Below are 26,937 nucleotides of genomic sequence, written 5' to 3'. Positions count from 1 at the left end.
GAAAAAGGATGTAAGGCCATTTGCTTCAAAAAAAAAAGCTCAGCTTCCAGCTGTTAACAGCATACCATTTTTTACCTACAGATTATGAAAATTGCTTATAACGTTACATTTCTGTATTACAAACTTTGAAGGGTGATGGCTGTTTTATAATTTCCAGGCGGATGGCATGCATGTATGAAAATGTGGTGTATTTTCAGATGATGATAAGAACATTCAATAACTAAGGTGCTCAAAACTGCTTGGTACTACACAGAAACAAAGGAAAATGTTAGCAGTCTGGTAAGCATCAGTTTACCAGCTTACCATGAAAGCAGTATAGGTAAAACTTTAATCTTCCAATTTCTGAGTGTGTTACTGTTTCCAAGCATTATATGTACTAGGGCAGGGCAATTGGCATGGATTGGTTCACATCCCTGCTATTAAACTTCATTAGTCTTCAGAGCAGGGTCTTCAAAGCAGAACTACCTCCCAGGAATGGTCCTTGGCCCATTCAAAATCCAAATTAGGCCAGACAGTGAACACTTTTGGAGAAAAAGAATTGTACAGGACCAAAACTATACCCAGAACTGTGTTAACAATTCAACCGTATAGATGACGACCTTCCAGAGCTCATAAGCTTATTTTACTAGTGTATGTACATGCCTACCTTTCAGTATCTGAACTGTCTTTATGCTCAGTATTTCAGCAATTTGGTCTGTTACAAGTTCAGATAAGAAAAATATTAGATTCTTTTGTCTTATTTATGTTTATGTTAAATCAGGAAACACAACCTAGAGAATCTCTCCAGGTAAGCAACCAACTTCAACCACGAAAACATATGCATGTAGAAGTAATATTCTAAAAACATAACACTCCTGTCAATAAAGAGTGTTTATGCTTTAATTTATACTTCTGCTTTAATTTATACTTGTGCTTTAGTATTCTGTCGAACTGCAATTAAATGCACTTACACATACTGTTTGCTATTTTCATTACTACTGTGTATTGGCTAGATATGTTTATGTTTTCATATTATCTCAGCTCTAATTAAAATAATCCAAATAGAATTATGTTTTATAGTTACTTGTCAAAAGAGATCTTTTACAGTGCATCTCTTTAATAATATTTTGGTTAATGTTGTTATTAAATAGTCACAGAGTATCCATTATGCTCTGAGAAGACTTTTTTTAAATAACCTCCTCTGGAGCTGTTACATGTCTTCTACCCATTAATATTGCGGTAATACAGGGGGAAAAAAAATCAGCCCTGTGAGAAAATTACAACCATAACCTTTTTTTGTAATTGGTACTCAGTATTTTAGAACAACAGAGTTTCATAACGTCTGTCCTATTTTCAGTCATGCATCAATGAATTACTAACCACATCTTACTGACATTGACAGTATATCTTCTACTACTTTGTTTGCCTTTTTTTTTTAAGGGCTATTTAGGAGCTTTATTTACCTGTTTGCTTCTTTGTTTATTTATTTCAACATCATCAGTATGAGAAGATATCAAACTATGTGCAGTAGATTTGCATAGACACTTTAAAAGTTTACAAACAAAAATATATAGAGAAACAATTTTCTGAAATATATCTCCATACCTAGAATCAAGGTCACTGACTGCTGTCAACTATCTGAAAGTGCTTGCAGCCTTAATGGATATATGCAACCTTGGGAACACTACATAATGCAGGAGAAATCTCCAGACCAGGCACACTAATGATGCCCATGTAGAAATAAAGATGTAGAATACATCTTTATTTTAGTGTGTTTTGAGAATCCTCAGCACCTTTCAAATACTCAGCACCTTTCAGAACTTCATAAAACCACGTACACAAGGGTGGCTTTTACCTTGGAGATGATGGGTTTGATCCCCCACAAAATTATAACTCTCAGGAGAGTCTTTTTTAAGTCTTATTTGTCTCCTGTGCTAAGCATGGACACTGCACATGGTTGCACAAAGTCCAGCACCAAAACATGCTAGAAAAAGAAGTATGCACCTGAACGGGAAGCATAGTGTGCCTGCAGAGTATTTCTCCATGGTGATTTTCCTGGTTGTTCCCTGCCTGGCTGAGCATTTTGTAACTTGGACTGAGCACAGAAAGCAGTTCGTAGGAGAAAAAAGGTCTTTACATCCCAGCTGTCCTGTGATCTCATTCAGAAAGTGTGCGGTGAGAATTTATTGTATAATTGTGTTCTCCAGCCCTCCTTTTTATGATAAAATGTAACAAAGCAGATTTTTTATGTTGCTAAACAAGTTCAGTGATGCATCACAGAGCTCCCATGCATTTGTGCACTGGTGCAACACCCTGCAGTAGGTATTTCACTAAGTTTGCAGGGACAGGCATGTGACAACTCAAGCTACATGTGACAAGGGATGCATTTCATTTGGGAAGAACTAAGGGTACCCCAATAGGGTGTTGGCATAGGGGAGGAACCAGGGTTATTTCACCATGGGGAAATAGTGACACTAATCCACTTGAAAATCCTGTTTATGGAACATATCATTCTGAAAATTTATTTTCTGTAACTGAGACTTTCCAGAGCTGCCTCTAAGATGATTTTGTTTGTTTTTGTCCAAAATAGTTCCTGCACCTAACTGCAAAAAGGATGAGATATAATTTCCGTGAACATAAATTACTATCACTTTTTAGGTCAACTACAGAGGCTCTGGAGCACATATCTCCTGTGGTTGCTCTGTCCATTCCTGTCCAGCCTGCTACAGGGGTGGAACATCATGGTTCCTTGTCTCTTCCTATGCCTAAATGAACTACATCTACACAGGTATGCCAGGCTCACTGTGCATGCACAAAACAATTATACATTAGCCAGGGCACACCTGGTAGCCCAAACAAATGGGATAGGTCAATCAGAGGCTACAGATGTCCTGCAGGATTGTACTACCACTTGCAGAAAAATGAGACAATTTCTTTTGTCTAACGTTTAAACTGTTATCTTCTATTATATTGCAAGATGTCTTAGCCAGAGGAATGGTGAACCACAGATGGAATTGTAACTTTGTTTAAAGAGGTTAAAAAAGATAAATAGAAAAAATGATGACTAATGTAAAGACAGCACATCCAAACCCACAAGGAAAAAAAAAACATATTAAAATGAATAATTATTGCAGATCTTAGCAATAAAACCAGCAAGAATGAGATGATGAAATTTTATTGTCAGAAACACTGAAATTCTCTGTTCCTTTGGCTTTCTACGAGAAGCCCGCTTTATATTACCGAAACAAAACTCTTAGGGAGTTGGGTTATTCACATAAAATGAGGAAAATACTAATTTAAGATAGATAAAATGCCAATCACTTTTAAATAATCCACATTTAGACATCAAAAGCTGTACCTACAATTAGCCATTTGAAACATAACTTAGAATGACAACAAGAGAATATACAAATGCTGGATTACATTTAATAAATAATTTAAAAGGTGAGAAGTCAGAATTCAATTTTATGAGAATTGGTCAATGACCCACAGGTGAACAGCACTGGCAAAAGAAATAGTCTCTTGGGAAGAAAGGTGCTCTTTCTCCCTCTATGTGTATAGTTTATTTGTTCAAACAGAGATGAATAAATAAATAAGTAAGGAGAGTCTTATTAAATTGAGTGGCTAATAGAAAAAATACATGAAGCATCACACGCAGCCCAATTTTGTTCGGGCTTCATCCAGACTGAGAGCTACAGGAATTGTGGTAGAACAAGCTCAATTTTACTATCACTTTCTAAAATTCCAGTCTGATAAGTTATATTTTACTATGTTTACTAACTGAACTAAGTTATAACTTGAAAGAAAGCCTAAAATCTCAGAGGATTTTAGTTAACTCATTAACCTACTTGGTCTCCTACCACATCTCACTTTTTTTTCCCATGTGCTGTTAGTATACTTCACAAAGGCATATATCTTTAACGTGAAACTGTATAACTTTCTCAAAGGCTTCATTAATTAGCAATTCATGAGTTAAAAACTTACTAAGACTCATCTGGACAGTCTGGAAAAAAATGATCAAGTCAGTAAACTCTGAATTAAATTCTGTTTGTTTCTTATCTGCATATATGTAACTTTTCAAGAAACCCTTTTTTCAGAGACTGACCCTGTGAAAATTTAAAAACAAGACATGTATTTGTACATGGTACAGGCCACAGCGAAGGTGCACAGATAAAAAGCACAGAGATCCCTGAATTACTGTTAAGTGTGATAGCTTCAGAATTGGAAGCAGTAGAGGTGGGTGGCACTGTGGCACTGAACTTAGTGTTGCTTCTGAGATCTGAGTTATCATCTCTCCAGAGTGCTGCACTGTGCCAGGGAGATACACCATCTCAGTTAAAATAGTCTTCAGATTTAGTAATAGTACACTGAACTGAATAGTTGAGACATACTCAAAGACAGATTTAGATAATTTTAGAGAGCGATGGAATATCATAAAGTGATATCATATCATGAGTGGTAGGGTCACAACAAACTGCAGATTTCCCACCTCAGGATTCATCATAATTAATTGAAGAAAGGATAAATATCCAGAAAAGTGAGTGAAAGGTTGGGGGAAAATAGAAATTCAGAGTCAGGTTTTGTGGTGGCATGTTTTTAATATAAGAAGGGGAATAATTAGGGACCGGTTAAGAGACAAGTAGAAGGAAAAAGACAACACAAGTTTTGAGTGCACTCTGAGGAATGACCCAGACTCCTCAGGGTTGACCCTTTGTGTATGAGATTGTTCCTGTCTCACACTTCCCAGCTGTGGCACTTTCACCCCATGGGTTGGCAGTGCAGCATCCCAGCCTTCCTTCCTGGAGTCCTGCGTCCAGCTCTGGAGCCCTTGGCACAGGAAAGACATGGACCTATTGGAGCAGAGGAGGGCCACAAAGATGATCAGAGGGATGGACCACCTCTCCTATGAGGACAGACTGAGAGAGTTGGGGTTGTTCAGCCTGGAGAAGAGAAGGCTCTGGGAAGACCTTATTGCAGCCTCCCAGTACTTAAAGAGGGCTTAGAAAGATGGAGACAGACTCTTTAGCAGGGCCTGCTGCAATAGGACAAGGGGTAATGGTTTTAAGCTAGAAGAGGGTAGATTCAGGCTAGATATAAGGAAGAAATTTTTCCCAGTGAGGGTGGTGAAACACTGGCACAGGTTGCCCAGAGTGGTGGTAGATGCCCCATCCCTGCAAACATTCAAGGTGAGGTTGGACAGGTCTCTGAGCAACCTGATCTAGTTAAAGTTGTCCCTGCTCATTGCAGGGGGATTTGATGACCTTTAAAGGTCCCTTCCAACCCAAACTATCCTACGATTCCATGATTCCTCTTCAGGGACCACATGTAGCAGGTGTAGGTGACAGGGTCCTCCACCAGCTGTGTTTGGTGTGTGAGAGTCTGGAACAAGAGAGAGGAGAGGCCACTGTGCTGTGCTAAACCTCCCATTCATACAAACATCTTCAAAATCTGTCATGTGCTGAAGCATGTATATGCCCTGCCACCATGTGAGCTGGCATGCTGTCCTAGAAAGAAAATGCCAAAGAAAACAGGAGGCAGAATGATCCCCACCTTTGCCTTCAATCAAATCACCTGATTCCTCTTTTTCCACTCTCTGCCACTGCCTGCCCTCACCAGACTGGTGGGAGGAAGGATTCTTTGGTCCCCTCTGCTGCTGCTTACACAGAAACACAGTGTCTCTCCTCACTGTGTGTAAACTGTTATAGGCACAACCCCCAGGAAATATAAGTAAGGCTTGAAATGAAAATAACAACATGAGTTGAAAAGGCCAGGTTTCCCTGGCAGTTTCATCCAAGCTACCAGAGCCTGCCTAGTGCAAAAGTAGCTGCTGAGGAGTTTCCCATTCTGCCTTTCCCTGGCACCTTCCTGTGCTGGATGCAAAAGACATACAAAAAGGAGTGACAGCTGTTTTGGAAATTTATATGACCCTGGTTTAGACCTGTTTAAAATCTGTTTATTTTGGTATAAAAGTGCAAAGAGGCCCTGGCAGACAGAAAATTAATTATTTTGCATGCATTGTGTAACACTATTCATTAGTTTTACATGAGTGGTAAGAGGTCAGTCAAGAATAGAATCCCATTGTGTTAATCTTCAAAGAGCTTGCCATGTAATTGAATGCAGCAGGCATGGAATAAAGGAATTAAATATGCAGGCAGAATTAACAGTAACGGTTTGCAAACGTCCCATTGCAAATATCTACAACTTCTTTGTCTAAACTCTCGGGTTGAGATCTTGGGAGGAGGTAATTAGGTAACGAACAAAAACAAAGAAAAGGAATAATACTGAAGGAATGTGCATAAAAATCATGGAGAAAGGACATGCATAATGGGATCTGAATGCTATAGCATATCCAACTTCTCGTATATTAGTGCATAGATCTACATTAAGCACTAGCCTACATGTGCCCTTCTGCTGTTGTTTTCTGTATGGGAAGTATGCCACATGTAGGGCCACATGAGAGACATTTTAGCAGACACGGTAAAGTACTGACTATATATATAGCACAGCTAGCTTTTGTTCTGCAGAATGATGACAATACTGGGAGTCAGTAAATGGTATGATTTACATTTGAAAATAGCTCCCCAGAATCTGCTGAATCCATTCAGACTTAACCAGCAGGAGAACATCACCATTCAGTGTTCTGGGTCCATCTGTTGGCGATATCATGATGGAAACAGCTTTTTAAATGCTATTTTCAGTAAGATATCACAGAACAGCTTGTTCCAACAGTATTCCAATACCTTTCTGTTTGCTTGCAACCTACTATAAAAAACAGCTTAGAGGGAAGGAGGCATTTCAGTACTATACTGACGTAGGGTGGGAGGGACAGAGAGACTACAGGAAGCAGCAAACCAAAAAACAACTATAAGACGAGAAAAGGAGAAGCAGCTGTTATTTTAGACCCCCTGCAGTCTAGATTTAAACCAGGATGTGGAACCCAAACTACTGTAAAGTCAAAGAGGGATGGCCTGCACCAGCCAGTCATTAGAATTATCGTGCATTGACAGTGTCAGCCATAGGACACTAAAGGCTCCTAGAGAGAAATGGCAGGTACACTTAGTAATTGCCTTTAATTCTGCAAGCCCTTCTGAACTGTGTGCTCCAACTAGTACTGAAAGGAAGATCCACCTCCATCACTGTAACACGACCACTTGTCCAGCACCAAAACAATCTGTCCTATATAATTCTTACCAAAACATCATGTATCCATCACCTTACTTCTCTAGTAAAACAAATGCCAGCAACATACTGATGATACAAAGCCTGCATCCACTAGCATCGAAGTGGCTCAGTTGCAGAGGTAAGTTCAGCAATGAAGAACAGATGGCTGCATTTGAACCCCATAACTGGTAGGAAAGGAACAGAAGTTCTTTTGGTTCACACAAAAGAAGTTTCACAATTAGTCAATTCAGTGTGTAGTTGTCACAGCTAGCTGTGACACATCGAATGTCATGCCTTTTTAGGCAAGGAAATAGATAATGCCCTGAGATTTCTTCTGATCTATGTCATCCTACGATACTAAAATAAATTCCTCTATGCTACAGATTATCTCTACACTACTGAATCAAGTTCTAAGATTTGCTTATTTTAAAGCTTTTATTTTAAAAGGCTGCACTCCTTAAAGGGTTACAAGGGGCACTCAAATTTTCAGTGCATTATGCATCTTGTTTACCAAACACCATTTGAAATATATATATAGTCATGAAGGATGAAAGTTGAGAAGCAATACTATACGAGAAGGTAAACTAAAGAATGCATGAAACATTATGTGGCCATGTAAATGGAGATATAGAAAGAGGAAAGAAAACCTGGAAAAGTAACAGGGAATTAGTACTGATAAAACCTGGAAATTAATACTGATATTACTGATAAAAATACTGACAAAACTGATAAAAAGTAATACTGATAAGAACATAAACTTGCAAGAAAATTAACAACACATAAAAATACAAAATATTACATCAAGACTTCATTCATCATTAGTGCTAGAATAAAAATGTAGTGATACCTCTCTGTATGTTGTTGCGCTTACTCGTAAAATATTCTAATTTGTCCTGCTATCCAGATTGCTGCCTAAATACAAAAACTATTTTGTGTTCTGTTTATCTGTCTTTGACCTATTTGTATGTGCATAGTCATAACATCCTCTTAGAATACATGCATCATAGTCTGCTTTTAAAATGAAAAATACAACTAATAAGAGGATGCTTATGGCGATCACCTACCTGAGGACGTATAACTTTCACTATGTTTTTAAGTGCAGTGTCTGGTGATGGAGGAGAGCAGTCAGGTGTTGGGCCTGTAGAGCTGTTTCTATGGTTACCAGATCCTGGTGTGGTAATTGCTACCTGAGGTGCATTATCTGTGAATAAAAATAGCATTTATGTGAACTTACAAATACTCCATACATTTTAAAATAAAAAAAATATTTTGAAAACAGAACACTACTCAGAGCATTATTTCAATTTACAAAACCTATTATATTTTAAATGTATTTGGTAAGGAATATATTGCATATCTACACTTATTTTCTCAGCTCATACAGTCATTCTACGTTAAGGCAGGATATAGCACTCTCTTAAGACCTAAGCGGTAAGGAATATATTGCATATCTACACTTATTGTCTCAGCTCATACAGTCATTCTACGTTAAGGTAGGATATAGCACTCTCTTAAGACCTAAGTAAAATGAGGCACAAACCAAACACACATAATTCACTTTCGTTATCCTGAATTACCGACTGTGAATCCAGATACTGTCACTATAAAAGGGGCAACTTGAAAGAGAGCTTTATAAATGCAACTCATAGCTCATCCTGGAAAATCCTAACACATATGACCTGGTTCAATAAGTTATATAAACACATAGTCAACTTAGAGCACGCTAATAGCTGTCAGTGACAACTTCCCTGGACACTATGAACAAGATAATTGAACAGCAAGGATTAATTACAGGAAAATATACTCAGCTTCTCAGACGAAATTTGCATTCTCCATAGACCTCTGCACTGCAGTAACTACCTTTCTAGCAGCATCTCAGCTAGATAACCTATCGCTGGCTTAAAAATTTCTCCATACCTGCAGGTACATGGGAAACTCTCATTCGGACATATATTGTGATGCTGTTACCATTTTATGGCACTGTGAAGGACCATTAAAGGAATTTAAAATATCATTCTTACCTTCTCTGAATGTTCTTAATGCTGTTTGAATAATGTAAAGTTAGTGAAAATCAGGTCAGAGGATAGAGAAGACTATGAATTAAGGCATAGCTTCCCAGCTGTGATGGTAACCAAGCACCAAAATGACTTCGTAGGAGGCCAAAAGCTCCACATTACTTCACGTCTGTAGAATTGTATTATTAAAGAAATGCTTTAGTTCAGCTTCTGGGGAAATTGCCATTGCCTGTGCATGGTTATGGTGGTCTTTACAGTGTCTGTGGATTTATAGAGTACATTTCTTTGTGGGTCGCAAAGACATGTGCTCCATGTTCCTAAATGCACTGTAATACCTGCAGGTCTGCATTAAGACAACGATTACTTTCAAATCTCATGTCTGTGGGCCTCAACTGACAGCCTGCAGAGTTCACAGAAGAAAGCCTATTTCTTTGTAATTGAGGTGGATCTCTGGTATGTGCTTTCACTTTGTGGGCAAATCCACTCCAAATAGAAAAGCCCAAACTCCAAATAAACAAAAGCAGCTCCAGTGCTGTAAGCTGGAGAATTTTTGCCTAACCAACTTCTGCAGGAACACACACAAGCTCTTCCATCTGCACACGTTGCAAATGCCTCTGTGAGAGCAATGACAGAAGCTTTTGCCTCTCAGTCCTACTGACCTGAAAGAATTCTTGGAAGTGTAACAGAGACATCAAAGGGAAGGAAATAGGCAGTTACATTAACATAGCTAACATAGGATAAAGAGGAATAGTTGTAAGAATGTAAACTTTATGGCCTTTCCAACTGACAGATACTTTCATAGCATGGATGATACTCAGAAATACTCCCTGGAGAAACACTACATATCTGGATGAGGTCTTAATAGTTTCTAGTCAAATACAGACTGACAAACTGTTCTTATAAAGCAAATATCAGGCTGGAATGTTTCAGCAATACTGTTACACTTAATGAAAGTGTAAATGAAAGTTCAGACAGCAGTGTGGCAGACATCCAAAATGGAAACATCCTGTAGATAACCTCAGATGTTACCTGACGTCTGACAGAGTGAACCCTCCCCATCATAGAAACACACAGTTCCAACTTTGCTGAAAAGTATCTCATCAAAACTGAGATGTCCTTTAGGTACGCAGTCCTAACATATAGAAGGCCTCTTTCTGAATTGTCTCAAGTATGCACAATCTTGGATTTTAATGAATTTCATTCATTCTTCACACAGAAGAACTTGGATGGCATTCCAGAAAGCCTTAAGTCTCTCTTATGCTTTCCTGTCTGACCTGGTATATAAGTGAAAAACTATTCACATGCAGCATGTGAATGAGTATCCTATGATTTGAAAGCCTAGCTCACCAAAGGAGGGACAGGGATTTACAAGAAGACACCCTACCAAGGCCTTGCCATACTGTTTGTAAAACTCATAGTGAGGAAAAACGTTAAATATGAGTGTTAGGAGCATGAGCAAGTGAGCTGAAAGTCTCACCTTCTTTTGCTCTAGAATGATACACCTTCTTTCACTCTATGGACAGCCTCATCAATAGATAATTATCAAGGAACCACCCTGACTAAGGAATCAGAGACTCGCTTTGAGAGCACCCTGCACTGTGTTTGTGGAGATACCAAACAAGGGACTATACTGCTGCCAAAGACGTGGTAATACAGGCACCATCTAGGAAGCTAAGGAATAACTTCTAGAGTGAGAAATGCTCCATGTGAGTCTACTTAAGTGTACTTAGTACACTTATTTACTTACTGGTGTGAGAAACAAACAGAACAATTGTCTCTAACAAACAGCTAAACCTGTAAAGAATAGAAGCTCCCCGGTACTTCAGCAGTCCCTGAGTTTCTGTCTCCGTTCTTTTGCTGTGAAGCCGGTGTGGCTGTGCTTAGCTATTCAGCACATGAAAGCCTTCCAAGTGAAATCAGGAAGTCTTGAAGGTGTGGAAGTATCTCAGAGATGCATCAGTCAAAAGACTGAGAGTTAGAAATACAGACTGGTGCTGATGGTAATGAATACAGCTTTCTGCCCACCATTTCACTCTGTTTCAAGGTCTTGTCGATAGTCACCTCAGCTTAGTTTACTCACACTTCATGCAGAAGAGTTTAACAGAGGGGTCAAGTTATATGAGCAAGATTTTGGTATTTCCACAGGAAAGACTTCTTGTTGACCCTGTTCAATGATAGGTCACTGAGAAGTAGGTTTTTCCCCTAGATACAGTCCCACCTGAGAAGCATCAAACTGACTGGGAGTGGCATTCTTGGAATGAAAATTTACTGGGAGATATTCATGAGGGGAAGCAGGGCTGCTGTATGCCCTGCTAGACAAGGCTGAAAAAAACTTCTCCAGCTACAGCATGTGCATACGACTATAACCAATTCAGGAACATACATAATATGCAGTGATCTCAAAAAAGAGTAGTTACAGTCTTTCCTTCCAAGCAACATAAAGTGGTAATACAAAAAAGGATCATGCTTTTAGAATCTACAAAGAAAGCTTTGCAAAGAAAAATTCAAATAATTTTCTTCAGAACAAACATCCCAGAAAAAATCCAGCTGCTCAGCATTTCATGCCGTCACTCCTTTCTCAAAGGAATTAAGTGTCTGACATGTAACGGTTTCTTGTAAACAACTTCTTTATCGTGGACAGCTGTTTATTTTCACAGTAGGATCTTCCCATTAGGCAACCAATAATGATTTACTACCTGGGTCTGCTCCATCAGAGAGAGAATATCACCATGAAATTCATTCCTGCAACCAGTTTGGGCAATTCCTCCATTTATTTATACAGTACTCATAGTTTCATTACGAATATATTTGAATATATTTTGTTTTGTAATTAAATTATATAATAATTATGTTTTCATTTTATTTTCTCTTTCTCTGGTAACAAAACTAAAGCAAACTTTTTTTCCCCTTTAGGTAACCATAATGGTAATACTGTAAGTTTCAGTGGAACATTTCATGACAAAAAGAACTTGGAAACTCAAGAACCTACCAAATTCACCTAGAAAAGATTAGCTCCCATGCTGAGTTTCTGACAGGTGCTATAAATGAGGCCAACAGGGAAGTATTTATGGCTGTCATTCTCCTCTAGTTCCTGGCTCAAGTTGCAATAAGAGATGTTTCTGTACAAGTCAGATAACATCAGGTTCCTGGGATCATGTGGCAGCTAAAAATTACTGAACTGCAGCATGGTCTAACAATATTCCTTCCTCCATCATACATGAGAAACTGTCACAAGGATTATGTAACTGGACCTTATTCTGATTTTCAAAAATGGTTACTTAGGACTTTCCATCCTCTATTTCCTTTGTTTCAGGACAAATGAAATAGAACAGGATAGGATAAAGATAATATACTATGTTACATTTTCTATGTCCAGAACAACCAAAATAATTTTTTTAAAAGGTTAGATAAACTCAGGTTTTGGATTAACTGGATGCATCTAGTGTGGACTATAAAAAAAGCTATGCTGATTTACATTCTGGCAAATCTTACTAATTTGCCTGCTTTGTTGGTTGATTAATTGGCTTAGCATACAAGGTTTTAAAGGATAGAAAGTGTTATAATGCCATCATGATCACATTTACCATTAACCGTCTCATGGACATAGGAAAAAGATGGTGATTCTTAAATTTCTCACAGGATTGGACAGGTTTCCACATCTCAAATCTTAATACCTTTCAAAATTCTATTTGATACTTTTCCCAGTTTTTGAAGTATTTACAGCAATGGTCACACTAGTGCTTCATACAACTTGCCTGTGCTTATTAGTCTTTTCCTTATGCATCAAAAGACTCTGATTACAAATGATGAAGTTGAAGGTCAGGTTGTTCCCACCACCATTTTAAAAAATCTTTTTACTCTCAAGTCACACAAGCATTGTTTAAATTAGAGCTATACCCTTTGATTATGGACAGATGACTTGATTTCAGTTACACTAAAACCTATTAATATTGAATCAACTCCACCAAATCCAGAAATATAGATTAGCTTTTTACTGGTCTATTCCAGTTATTCCATATTTCAGCAACAGTTATTTTATATATCCTCACAGGAAAATGATAAAAAAAAATTCAATAGCATTGAGCAAGAATTAATTCACAATATTTTTTTTTAATTTATGAATTTAAAAGTTTTAAGTAATTTAGTATGGGAAATGTTTATTTTTTACAGCACCTTTTTATGAGAACATTAAGGGAGAAAGGGAGCAGCAAGACAAACACCTCACAAAATCTATTTTTCACTACACTGTCATATGTAATGCAATTGTGACAAAAGATGCTTTTTGTGCTTAGTGTTCAGCTTTATCTATTATCCAGTTCAATATTATTGAAACCTAGTTAACATAAGCATAGTTATCATGTTCATAAAAATGTTTAACTATGAATGTACACTAACCTCATGTCTCACACGAGACATACAAGAATTAACATCATAACCAATCCTTTCATAAGAAGAAAAGTTGGTCTACTGACATTGTAAGTACTCAGTGATTCATTCGCAATGCAGTCTTTCATTACAAAAAGAATTTTTGAATAAAATGAAAACTACATTATGTAATGTGTTATAGATGTATCTAATAGGACTGATTTTTGGAACCAAAATTCAGGGCCTAAAGTTAAACCTCTGTATTCACATGCTAGTAACTAAATTACTTTCCAAAGAAATGGCATTAATTCTTTCTCAGTGTCCTGAGTGATTCAGAAACTGATCTTCAGACTTGCAAGGTGAGATTTCTTGAAATACAGCTACATTTTAGTGACCATGCTAAACTCTTCTTTAAGTCGATGAAAGCTACTCAAAACAGTATTAATTAGCATTTAAAATATATTTTATATTCAGATATATTATACAGAAGAAATGTTAGGTCAGAGGAACAAGACCTAAACTTCATTGATTATACTAAGATATACATTAGCTTTGAACGAAGTCTAGATAGATAGCTCAGACACTTCTATTACAGGCAAACAGAGCAAGATTCAACTGACAAGACATGGTTAACTAATGCCATCTCAGTGGCCCAAGGAAGTTCAAGGCATCTGCAAGAGGCTTGCAGGAACTGTAGAATTTCACTGCCCAAGCATCAGCTTGGGATACTCAAAAGCATTTCAAATGTCAATAGACATCTATGTACAGGCAACTGAATCAAGGTCGTAAAATTATGAGGAAGGAATCCCAACTGACACTCTTAAAACCTGCAACCAGTTTTTCCTCAAGATCTTTGTGAAAATGATACTCAATTTGTTTCTACCATCATGGTAAAAAACATACTAATGTTTGGGGGTTTTTTTCTGAAGTTTACAGGATGACAGGAGGTCAACAAAAGAGGGGAGTGCAAGGATGTTCATGGATATGGTGACTGCTTTCACTCAGATTTGAGTCTGGAGAGAGCAAAATGAAAGTGAATATTATCTTGTTTTAGTATATTGTAAGCACAAACTATGGTGTTATTTTACTGCTATCATCTACTAAGATGTCAGACAAAAACATAAAAATGTTAACTGTTTAACTGAAACTATTAAAAAAATCACGCAGTGGGAAATTTGCCTTTTTTTTTTTTTTACTGACATTAGTAGTCAGCTCATGGATGATTGTCTTCATTCATATGGTATGCTGCATACAGAAAAAAGCCCTTATGGATAGTAATAGACCATATAACCACAGTTCAACAAAAATTTTAATTCCACAATCCATGTACTGTGAGGACAAACTGCTCACTGGAATTTTGCTAATAGATTTTTTTTTCATAACACACTCAAAGAAAAGGCTCTATATGTATATAATGCCGCAATAGTAACTGTCAGGCAGATACTAAGTATACCAAACAGAACACTTCCTACCACATCTCAGCAAGCAAAATATCAAAAGCCAAAAGTCAGCCCATATTCCAGAGATATAGTTATAATTTCACCTCAGAAATAAATCTTCACAGCAGAACACACAGGTAATCTATAGTTTTTTACTTTCATTACAGAAACACGCTATTGTCCTTTTCAAAATCTACTGCGGTGTGTGTATTAGCTGTTACATCAGTTATTCCTACAGTTTAGTGTAATAGCAATGGATCAGCAGATCAAAGCAGTTGATCCTCATGATGCTCCATTTAGAGTAAATGTGGGTTTGAATTTTTAGGACTATATAGCATCTTATTTATTCTACCAAGCCCCCCACCATACATGTACCTCAGAGCTTGCGGACAGACCCCATACTTTTGGTGCCCACCTGAAATTAAGCCTCAGATCAAAAAGGAGTCTGGTTTGTATACTGCAAAACCAGCCTGTGACTGAAGCAATGAGTAGTAACTGAGAACTATGATTTCTTTCAAATTCACATCCAGTGCTCTGAACCAAAATGCAAATATATACTTAGCCTATTTTATTACCATATTCCAGATATCTGTGGAGTCCCTTAAATACTATATGCTCAGATTTACAATTTGCTATAAGAACAGAAGAAATGTATATTTAACTTTAGAGTTATGGACCAGTAATCATCTAGAACTAGACTATATGCTACACGTGTAAAGGTGTGTAGAAATATATATACACACTAAGTTCTAAACCCTCTGAAAATATAATACTAGAAATGAACATAATACTTACAGGACAAAGCCTAATCATTATGACCTTGCAGAGCTTTACACTATAACCTCAGGGCCTGGATAGGTCTGTACACTGCAACTCCAGCTCCAGAAGAAAGAAAAAGAAGGGTGGAAAATGAATGTGCACATATAGATGTATGCATAAATATATATAGATATGCCTGCATACACATACAGACAACAACTTCAAAGGCATCCTATTACTAGTACATAATTTCCTTTTATTCCTCAGGCTCTGCTCAGTGTGGTAGATTTCATGCAGTGTTTCAAACTACTTGAAGGTAGGCCGAAAATCTGCATCTGTTATGGACACCGCAGCATCAGGATAATGCAAAAATGTGAATAAAGCTCCAGATGGCTTGGTGCTGTCTGGGATAAAAATGCTTTTCAGTTTGGTATCAAGACAGACCTAAGTTTGATCAGTTACAGCAGACTCAATTTGCTAGGCTATTAGAAAACCACTACAAAAACACTTATCCAGTCTGGCAATTTCTATGGTTTTGGATCTGTCTTTAGAAAAAAATGTTGGAATGCCTTTGTCTGTACATGTTATATGTCCTCTTAACATCAAATGTGTTGCATGGAGGCACAAAGCTCTGGAAAGAACATGGGAATGCTTATCATCTGTCTTGGACAGAAATTAATCATAACCACAATAGAGATCTTGGAAGAGTACAAAAGGATATAATATGGAAATAGTACTACTTCTGCAGGATCTGCCACCAGTGAACCACGAATTTACATAATCTCCTCATAGACATCACAACCACCAGAAGGGCTAACTTCACTGACTGGCTAAGAAATGGACAGGGTTAATATCGGTCGCATCATAGATTGTACCATAAGGACTAGGTTTTAGTGCTCTTCAGCAATAGCGGAATAATCATCTAGTCCTTTAAAAAGCTTCATAACCAGAATGAAAGAAGACTTGCCACTTATAAGTGCACTGGAGTGATAGATAAACCAGTATTTTCCGATTCCAGGGATAATCAAAGATATGCTGATACCCTCGTGCTGAGAAGAGCAAGAAACTTGCCCAGATTTTGCCTCAGGGAATCTTTCCTACTGTTGTTGAGCTTTATTTAAAAGCGAGAGAGAGACCCATGCCCACATGAAGAGTCATCTGAAACATGTTCCTTATGGTAAAGAGAGTTTGGGCACAGTGATCTTCTTGAAGCATTAAAACTCAGTTAACCCTCTATAAGGCAGAGCAAGGAGAATGACCCCATTAGATTAAAACATATCCATAGATAGATTTCAGTGAAAGTCCTAAAACAATGTATCTGAACATTTTGTATGGAGCCAGCACTACTTAGGCTCAGTTCTTTCATCATTGGTCAATCCAGGCTGCTGGACTCCACCAGAAGTAAATTTAGAAGGCAGGAGCCCAAGACAAATAGGAATAAACTCTCAAAGACCCAGAACTAGGTCACAAAATGTTAGGAATTGCCCTGATTTGATACAGAGCTGCCATGTATAAGATTTCTTGGATAGCATGTGTGATAGAAATGGGATGTTTCCTGTAAGTGCTGGATCCATTGCAAAGATTCACAGCAATTGCATACAGTAAACTAAGCCAGGCTGCAGTTAATACGGAAATCTGGGAAAAAATTAAAAAATCGCCTGTTGTGTCAGGCAGATAACAAAAACGTTCATGTTATACAGCAGCTCCAATTGAGAGACTAGGCAATTTTCCATAGTGTAGGATTCAGCTTTGAAATTGTTCTAACTTGACTAAATCCCCAAAGCAAATCTTCTCTCCTACATTTCAGGGCTTCAAGGAAAGAACATTACAAGAGACACTTCAAAAGAGCAGATGGAATACTGAATAATGGAATCAGTAGGTAGCTAGACTGGATGCATAGAGAGAACAGTTGGACTAAACTGTTTGAATTTGCTCTTTTGAACTTGTTTTGTTTCCCACACACTTAAACCTGAATAACCATTGTTCTGAGTAGGACTGTAAATATGTATCTGCAACTGTCTTGTTGAAAGCACTTGAAGCTGTAACTGGCCCAGTCTTGGATACGGCAGCTATTTCAGGATTGTGTTTGGAATTAATTACCAGTGAAGTGCATTCCGTGGCAGCAGGGGGTCTGCTTAGTTGTTTCTGCATCAACCATGAGAGTTGGGTATGACTATTATCAACTTTTTATTTCCTCTAATCACCCACCTGCACAAATAGACTTTGGAACTGCTTCAAGCTTGCATAACCCTTGTAATACCAGGCAACTGTCTGGAAAAACATCTCTCATTAAGTACTAATGAGAGATGATGGGTGATTTCCACCATTTCCTGAGTAACCTTTTGAGACTGCCTCTGCAAGCTGTTGATGTCTAATTGAGCATTCAAAAACAATGCTACACAGTTGCCATATACTTACTTTTTTGTGAAATGGATTTTTTGTTGGCTTTTCCGTGTTTAAAATGTTTGTAGTGAAATGACTGCACTTGCCTATGACAGATTATTTCATAGATTTCTACATTTACCTTGTCTTAGCATGCAGTCATCATGTTCCTGGAAGTTCAATGAAAAGGGTGTAGTTACAGGTGCCAAAATATTTTTTATTTCAGTCATTCACTAAAAGATGGAATACCTAGTAGTCCTGTAAAAAAAAAAAAAAAATCCTCCAAAAAAGAATTACATGTATTGGGGATGTCTGTGCTTATTTTTAAATCTAACTCATCAGTGAGAGGCCACTGAATACTATCATATGCATGCCTTAGTATTTCACAAGGCTTCTCCTATAATCCAAAGAGAATAACCAAACTGTGCTGTGCAGAGAAAGTATTCTGCTATTAGAAATGCAATAGATGATTAGTGAATTAGGCTACATTTTCAAATTATCAGAATATAAACTGAAAAAGGTGATGAGAGTAAGTGCTCTCAAATCATTTAAATAATACTGATGATAGCCATACTCCCCAGGAAGCTGATAAATAATTTAAGCAGTCTTGAAGATAAACTTTCCAATATGCATCTATCTTTAGTTGCAATGAAATGCAATTTATGGACAAAACTATATTTTCATAAGCTTCAGCTCTTCTTAAGTATCAATTAGTTAATAAAGCTCTTTATCAGAACACTGAAGTAAAAAAGCGAACTGAAAAGCCAGAGAGCTAGAAATGATTTTTTAAAATGTTTCAATATCGAGTTATTCTTATTTAAAGTATCTAAATTTCTCAGCAACTTCAGAGAGCTCAGCTCTCACTCTGAAAATTTACATTTTTGTATTTAATATGTATTTACATGGAAAAAAAGTATTTTTTGCAAACTAAAAATGTATATTGTATGCAGTGTAACACTATACTCACTAAGCATAAAAAACTTGTCCAGCAGATAGTGTGCACTAGTAATACACAGCCAGAATTCAGGGAATCTTAGAAGTCTGCTGCTCATTTTGAAAGCAATATGGAAACATCTGTACCAGAATGGACCAGCTATCTAGTTCAATGTGTTGCCCTGATAATGTCCAAATGATTTGAGAAAGATCAAGAAAATCCTGTGGATAATTTGGGAATAACACAATCCGGTTTCCAACCATTAACAGCTAATTTACGGCACTGTAGCATTAGAGTTTTTAGTAACGAAATAAAACCAAACACTTGATTGTATTTTTTAATTTACAAATTATCTTTTTTATAATTAGCACACCAAAACAATTTTGCCAGATATTACTTTTACACATATTTATACTTCACATTTTCTTCTGAAAAATACTAAAATTCTACCCTTTTTACTAATATTCCTGCATTAATTTATTTTCTACTGCTGCAATTTAGATGAAATTATATATTATAACAGTATTATGTATTTACACATTATTAAGCTTGCCTTCTAACTGACAAAGCAGGACTTACATAACTTCTGTTCTCAGTGTTTAGAATCTTCTATACACATCAGCATATTTAATTTAGTTACTGTCACACTATGCAGTTTGCCTCAGTGGTTTTCTCTTCTTGTTTCGGTTTTAGGTTCTCTAAGATCCACAAGCTGACTCTGCAGATGTCTTAAAATTCTTCCTATTAAACGTTCCCACTTATGCAACCTACTACATTTCTTATAGCGACCACACATATGGAGTTTGGATAGACCTTGGAATTTTTGAGAGCTGCAGTTAACTATATAAAGGAATGATAAAGACAGCACTAAACTTTACATATATTGAAGAGGTATGCTATTTGTATTTGCTATTGACAGCAAATGAATAAATCACAATTTCTAGACCATGCAGATTTGGTCCATTTGATTGACATAGAGCCAAATCAACAGATTCAGACAAGAAAGAATATTTAAACACAGTGGGGCAGAAACAAAGTAGCTGATCCCATGCAACCACTAATACCAAAAAAGGGATCATAATCAAGTGAAAGTATGCTTTTTTTGCCAATTTTTATGGAGAAAAATATGGCTTAAAATTATCCAACATTCTTTAACTTCAAGTCTTGAACTACAACAAAGAATTACAATTAGATTACACTAGAATACAGGTAAGTATTTAGCCAAAACTAAAGGCAGGATTCACAGAACTTCTGTCACTCTCACTGCCAGAACTCCTAACCACCAACAACTTCGTATTGCAAATGTCAGTATTTCATTAGAAAATGAGTCACAAATTCATTCCACATTGTGTTTATCAGGCTGATATCTAGCAGTTGGGCATGCAGTTTATAAAATGTATTGCTTTTTGTTTGCAATGGCTTCACAAGGCATTTAACACTTTTGTTAAATATATCAATGGCAAATCCTTGTTGAAGCTATTACAGGTTGGATGAGAAAAACTCTGAAAAACAACCTATGTAACTGATTAGGAAAAAAAGTATTTTTTGCAAATTTTACTTACACAATATTTACAGAAAGCTTTGATATTTTTTCATCATAATGTAAGACAGAAATAGATGTCAAAAATTTAATCTCAATCTCAGCGCTACTGGTAAGAAACTGGTTTTAATTGTGCTATATTATTTATCTTCCAGCAGGGAAGGAATGATGTCTGAAAGAAAAAGGACATGGAGTGAACAGCTGGAACTAGAATGGAAATAATATTTTTACTGACAGCTGTTTTTAATATCCTCATCCAGAACAGATACTACTGCATACAATGATATATTATATTAAGAAAGAATATTACACCCTGCCCTGGAACAAAAAAATATTAAATGGTCCTTCTGAAGACTTTTCCTGCTTTCTGAAAACAAGAAAGTAACTGAGTGTAAAAACAGTGTTTCATGCGGGTTCTTCCAAATCTGCACTATTTTAAGGTATATCAGAAAAAAAAGGAAAAGACTAGTTTGATATCCTGCCACAGTAGAAAATTATTCTATCATTAGCTGCTAGTAAAAATACGTTGCATGTATACGCTTCTGGATTGGCAATACAAACCCATTCCCATTCTATTTTGATATATAGCAAAATCCTACATCTCTTGCATACTTCAAATTTCCTTTTAAGGTGGCACAAAAATTAAAATGGTATAAAAAGAACAAAAATGAAATCTCTGTAAAGTAGTAGAAGGAAACTTTTTGGCAGCAAGCTACATACTGCCATCAGGACTAGCAGATGCAGAAAGGCAGACAAACAGAGAAAATGGAAGTAAACGAGCGTTTTTTATTTAACTTAAAATAGAACAGGAGGAAAAATCTTTTTTTTTTTAACAGAATGCAACACTGATTACCTTCACTAGGAATCAATGTTTTTCTATTTTTTAATCATCTCTGACACTGAACAAAACAAATAAATCTGTTATTATGTACAAAAATTATTTATTTTAGTAATTGCTTAATATTTTCACAAATATTTTGATTTTAACAAAATTTAGCAAGATATGCCAGTATTTCTGCTTCCAAATGTATTAAAGTTTATTAAAAAACTCATAAAACATATTATATTCTCATGAAAAAGTGAATTCCCAGTAGAACACAATTGAAATATTAATTGAAATAGTATTGAAATACTAAACACAATAACTTAAATTTTTCTCAAAATTACCATATTTAAGTTGTTACTTTCTGAAGAAGTAAATACAGTAGAAATGGGGGATGATTTTCTTATCCTAAAAGATACTGTTTGAGATCTGATTCCAGCCAATGTTGAAATAAAATTATTAGTATGCATATTTATTTGACTGTATGATACAAGCTAAAATCATAGCCCAGTTTTAATGCAATCAGTCACAAAAAAAATCCTCCTGAAGACTGTTAGTCAGAAGGACTAGCAAAACTTTTTCGGTGTATTTGGTAGTGAGTAGAGGGGTGAGTAATTGCTATACTAGGTCTACTACAACTGTAGAAAAGACAGCAAGGTTACTAATTGCATTCATATCAAAGCCAGTGACTCTTCACTACAATATTTGAAAAAGCACAGTAACTGTTTGGCAGTAGATGATCCCCACAGAGAAGAAATGATAGAAAGCAGGGAGGGGGAGCAGGCAGACCTATGATCCACAGATCTCAGTATCTGTTTGCAGAGCCATCAAACTGACGTGTGAATGCAGTGTATAGCTGGTTGTTAATCTTTTGACAAATTATTTTCACCATATAAAAACTGATTAATCCAAACTTATTTTCTTGTGGAAATGTATGATTGTCAGGATATTTTCATCAGAAATAATTCTCAGAGCACGATGGAAGTCCTGGTGTGTGTTTGCAAGAAAGACTAATGGGGAAAAAAAAAAAAAAGAAAAGACTGCAGGGCAGGTATCCCACAAAGCTGATCTTTTGATCAATTCAGTTCATGGGTCCTGCTGGAGCTCAACCCTATTCTGACAGGATGAGGCAGGGACTGAGTTCATATTTCTTCATCTGATATGGAGCTGGGACGCAGATAGGACGTGAAACATGGGCCCAGCACTCAATAGCATTCTCACATCCTGTGATACAGATATAGTCACTCACACTCTAGCCAGGTACGTAGAATTCTCAGCTTGATTCCCCACATCCCAGATATGTGCCCTGATAAGGAACATAAAAATAGCAGGGATTGCCTAAGTCATCAAATCTAATACCTAAATCGAAGGCAAGCACATAATAATAACTGTGTACAGGGCACCTGTAGACTACACATCTATTCACCTTCTACTAGAAGTCTCAAAACACTCTCTAATAAACTGTATTAAACTTGCAACCTTCAGTGCAAAATATCAAAAAAGCCTGAAAAACTACACAAGGAGCAGGAGACATAGGAGCATTGTTAATGTCATAACTTTCTGCAACAGTTGAGAATGTCTAAATGATCCTAAGATACCACAGAATCACACAGAATCACAGAATCATTAAGGTTGGAAAAGGCCTTTAAGATCATCAAGTCCAACAATCAACCCAACACCACCATGCCCACTAAACCATATCCCAAAGTGCCACGTTTACATGTTTTTTGAATACTTCCAGTGATGGTGACTCCACCACCTCCCTGGGCAGCCTGTTCCAATGCTTGACCACTCTTTCAGTAAAGAAATTTTTCCTAATATCCAATCTAAATCTCCCCTGGCGCAACTGGAGGCCATTTCCTCTCGTCCCATCACTAGTTAATTGGGGGCAGAGACCAACATCACCTTGCCAAAACCCCCTTTCAGGTAGCTGTAGAGAGCGATAAGGTCTCCCCTGAGTCTCCTATTCTCCAGACTGAACAACCCCAGTTCCCTCAGCTGCTCTTCATATGACTCTAGAATATACCAGATGCATGTAAACTGTAAACAAATTAATGGTAAGATGAAGTTTTACTAGTACTGCTAGTATTAGCAATTTGATGGGTTTTATAGTAGCATTATTCCTCATATATCTATTAAATTATTGCCACTTATATATCACTTACATGTGCTCAATTATACCACAATCTCAGCAGCATTTTGAAGCATAGTATTACTTACTAGAATGGAATATGTTTTATATGATCTATGTATATTTCATCCCTAGCTCAAAGATACTTGCCAAAGATACTGCAACTAATAGTCTTTTAACAAAGAAAAACTCAAATCCTGTTAAATAATATTTGCATATGTGCTTTAAAATGTAAAATACCTCAAAATAATTATGATCCTTTGAATTATTTTCTTGATTTGCAAAAGGGCTTTTGTCTGACAGCATGCAGTCAAGTGTATAATGAGATCATTCTAGACGGTAATCACACCAGGATGGATGAAATTGAGTGTTGGTCAGAATGCATGCACTTTGACGAGCACTCATTTGCAAAAATTCCCCAAAACTCCTGTGAAAGCTTATTTTTTTCAACTGTACTTTAATGAATAATAATAGAAAGTAATGAATCACCAGAATGTGTTTAACATATGTCAAGCAGAAGCCTTTTTCTCTCACTTTGCAGAGAAATGTAAGCTAGTCCTATGGAAAGTTGAATTACTTTACAACATAAACATATTTACTGGAACATACTGGATGGGTGGAGACCTGCACGTATTTTGCCAATGAACTGGTCACATGGAATCAGTCATTCCCATGTGCTTTAACTTCAGAAATGACAGCGTATTTTTAAGAATAACATTTCATTGTTAAGGATGTTACCAGAGATGTGATCCAGAGGAGCATATGATGGGGAGCAATTATCTTAATTATATACTAAAAAACTCTTAGAGGGATGATAAGGTTGTAAAGGAAAGTACATTAGAGCTGAGATATGTAAGAATTGATGTGGCTTGTGCAACCTCAATTCAGCCTGCTGTGCATATGGATTCTGAAGAAGTCTTTAATTATGATTATAATGCTGTTTCTCCACAAGATGTCTGACGCATGAAGGACATATAGGAGTGGGGGAAATGGACAATGGAACAAACCAAATTATGGCACATTACTCTAGAAATGTGGCAGGAGAAATAATATTATAAAACAATAGATATGTGAAATATTTTCCCTAAATATCAAACAGAAACTCATATAAAAATATGCACATATGAAAATATCCAAAGGGAATGATAAATGAGAGTTACTAAAGCAATAATTTTTTAATCAACAGATCTATCTAATTTGTATCCAAGAGTTTTAAAAGATCTGGCAAGAAGTTATCTCAACAAATGGTACTGTTTCTTCATAGCACTTGGAATATTGATAAGATTTGAGAAGACTAAAAGGAAGCTAATGGCATAACCTTAGTACTTACAGGCTTTCAGCCTGACATGAGGAAAAATGGAATAGACAATATGGATCACCATTAATAATAAATGAAAGGGGCATAGGTCATGCAAATTACCATTGCTTCGGAGAAACTGGATCTTATTAGTTAACTTGTTTTTTGAATGAAATTCTAAGTTTGTTTAATAAAAGTAAATAGAGTTAATTTGACATTCAGTTTTATAATACATTTGGGTTAATATTAGACTTGGGTTATTAAAATTTATTGAAGTGGTCCATGTTTGCAACTGAGGTAATTTTAAAAAGTTAATAATTGTTCCAGATGTATGTGCATGAGAAGTACCCATTGTATATCACTCACTTGCTCTTTCCAAACTACCCAAATGTAAAAAAAAGTTAACAGTTTTACCCATCTTTATCCTACAAATACAACTGAGGATGGGAGGTGGGTCAAAACACCTGTATAAACCTAATTTCTCTTAATGTTCTTTGTTGGGATTCTGAAAGCTGCCAGTTAATAGACAGGAATCAGTCAAGAAAGTATGACACTAGAAACAGCAATCACTGAATGCTTTCACTGCCTGCTTCTCAGTCTGTGATACTGAAGTCATATTTTTGCTTTGCTGGATAAACTCTGGTTTTGTCAAAAGACAAGAAGTGAAATGAAACAAAAAAGCAGGACTTCTTTTATTTCCAACAGAGCAAATAATCAATTTTCAATGTAGTGCTTTGCAGTTAAGTCTGCCACTCAAGTAATGGCAAAATTAGAGAATTTCAAATTTCTAGTTATTGTTTAATTTGAGAATTTAATGATAACAGAAGTTTTTCCAAATACAAAATTGCTCTGTTTAAAATATAGAATAACTAAAGGAACAGCTGTGTTAGGGGAACCTATGACTTTATCTCACACTGCCAGGACTGCCTAGAGTGGAAGCAGACAGTGTATGAACTGTTATTGAAATCTTTTATTATTCATCTTCTCTCATTTATTCGTTTTGTTAATACATATACAGTTTGAGTCACACCCTAATGAAAATGGTGCTTATTTTGCACCACAGGAGTTAAATCCTAGTTTTCATCTCCCTTTGTAACTTCTGTCAAGAAAGCTGATTCCCACATTGTATGAGAAGTTGAAACAATAAAGAGTGGATATGTTTTCTTCAAGCTTTAGATAGGGGATATATGCACTGTTGGTATAACTCTACTGACAGCAGGCTACAGCCCTATCAAGAAAGAATATGGAACAGGACCTGTATACATAAAGTGTACATGGATCACCTAGATCTGTTTCTTAGGTGATATCAGAAACCTGGCTTACCTGAACTACCTAGGAATGAACTTCACTGTAGAATTTTCAGTCTGTCTTACTTGCCTCCTGAAATCTACCCAAAGGTAATTAAAATGGGTCATAGCTTTCACATACTGTTAGAACGTGATTTTAGGGAGGTAGCTAACGCGGCAGAAATCAGGGATGCACACTGCACTGACCCATCTACAGCCACTTTCAACTACAACAGCACTGTAATACCTTAAGAAGTAACCTCTCCTGATTTCAGATGAAATCAGAAGGGAAATATTCTCACCGGCAGTACCTCATTTTTCATCTTAAACTACAAGACACAGATTTTTCCTGATCTCATCTCAATAATTGACTAATTCATAATTTTAATAATGACCCTTCTTTTGGGAGAAGATATATACAGTGAAAATCTAACCCAACTGAAATCAATGGCAAAATATGCCTTAACATCAGTGAGGTCAGGAGTATATGCCAGCCTCTGAGACTCAGATCACTTGAAGAACTACTGGTCAAAATTAATCGGTTAGTAACGTGTCAACAAAATAGTAATCAACATAGGACCAGAACCCTAGGTGAACTGAGCTCCTCTAAGACATATAGTTCTAAAAAAGCTAATATAAAGCATCCTAATTGTACTCCAAGAACCGTGATAATAAAGAAAATGGGTATGAAAATGTCATTATGATAAAAAAGAACTCCCAAGCTGCCCATATTTTGGGGATTTGTACTTAGAGAAAATAAAAAGTACCATAAAATGCTGGAAAATACTTCAAAATATAAAATAAATTATACATTTATATTACAGGA

At 36.5% G+C, this 26,937-nt stretch overlaps 1 protein-coding gene across 1 annotated transcript in view; it reads right to left on the bottom strand.

Moving 5' to 3' along the window:
• LOC104617032 (ankyrin repeat and sterile alpha motif domain-containing protein 1B-like) overlaps positions 1-26,937 on the bottom strand; it is a 232,815-nt gene that overhangs the window by 104,687 nt on the left and 101,191 nt on the right. Inside the window, exon 11 of the mRNA XM_010282242.1 lies at positions 8,205-8,341. Coding sequence (XP_010280544.1) covers positions 8,205-8,341 — 137 coding nt within the window. The remainder of the gene's footprint in view (positions 1-8,204; positions 8,342-26,937) is intronic.

Source organism: Phaethon lepturus, unplaced genomic scaffold, assembly GCF_000687285.1.
Source record: "Phaethon lepturus isolate BGI_N335 unplaced genomic scaffold, ASM68728v1 scaffold1722, whole genome shotgun sequence".
NCBI classification, from domain to species: domain Eukaryota; kingdom Metazoa; phylum Chordata; class Aves; order Phaethontiformes; family Phaethontidae; genus Phaethon; species Phaethon lepturus.
Note: the sequence above shows the minus strand (reverse complement) of the source record. Positions and strands in the feature narration are given on the sequence as shown.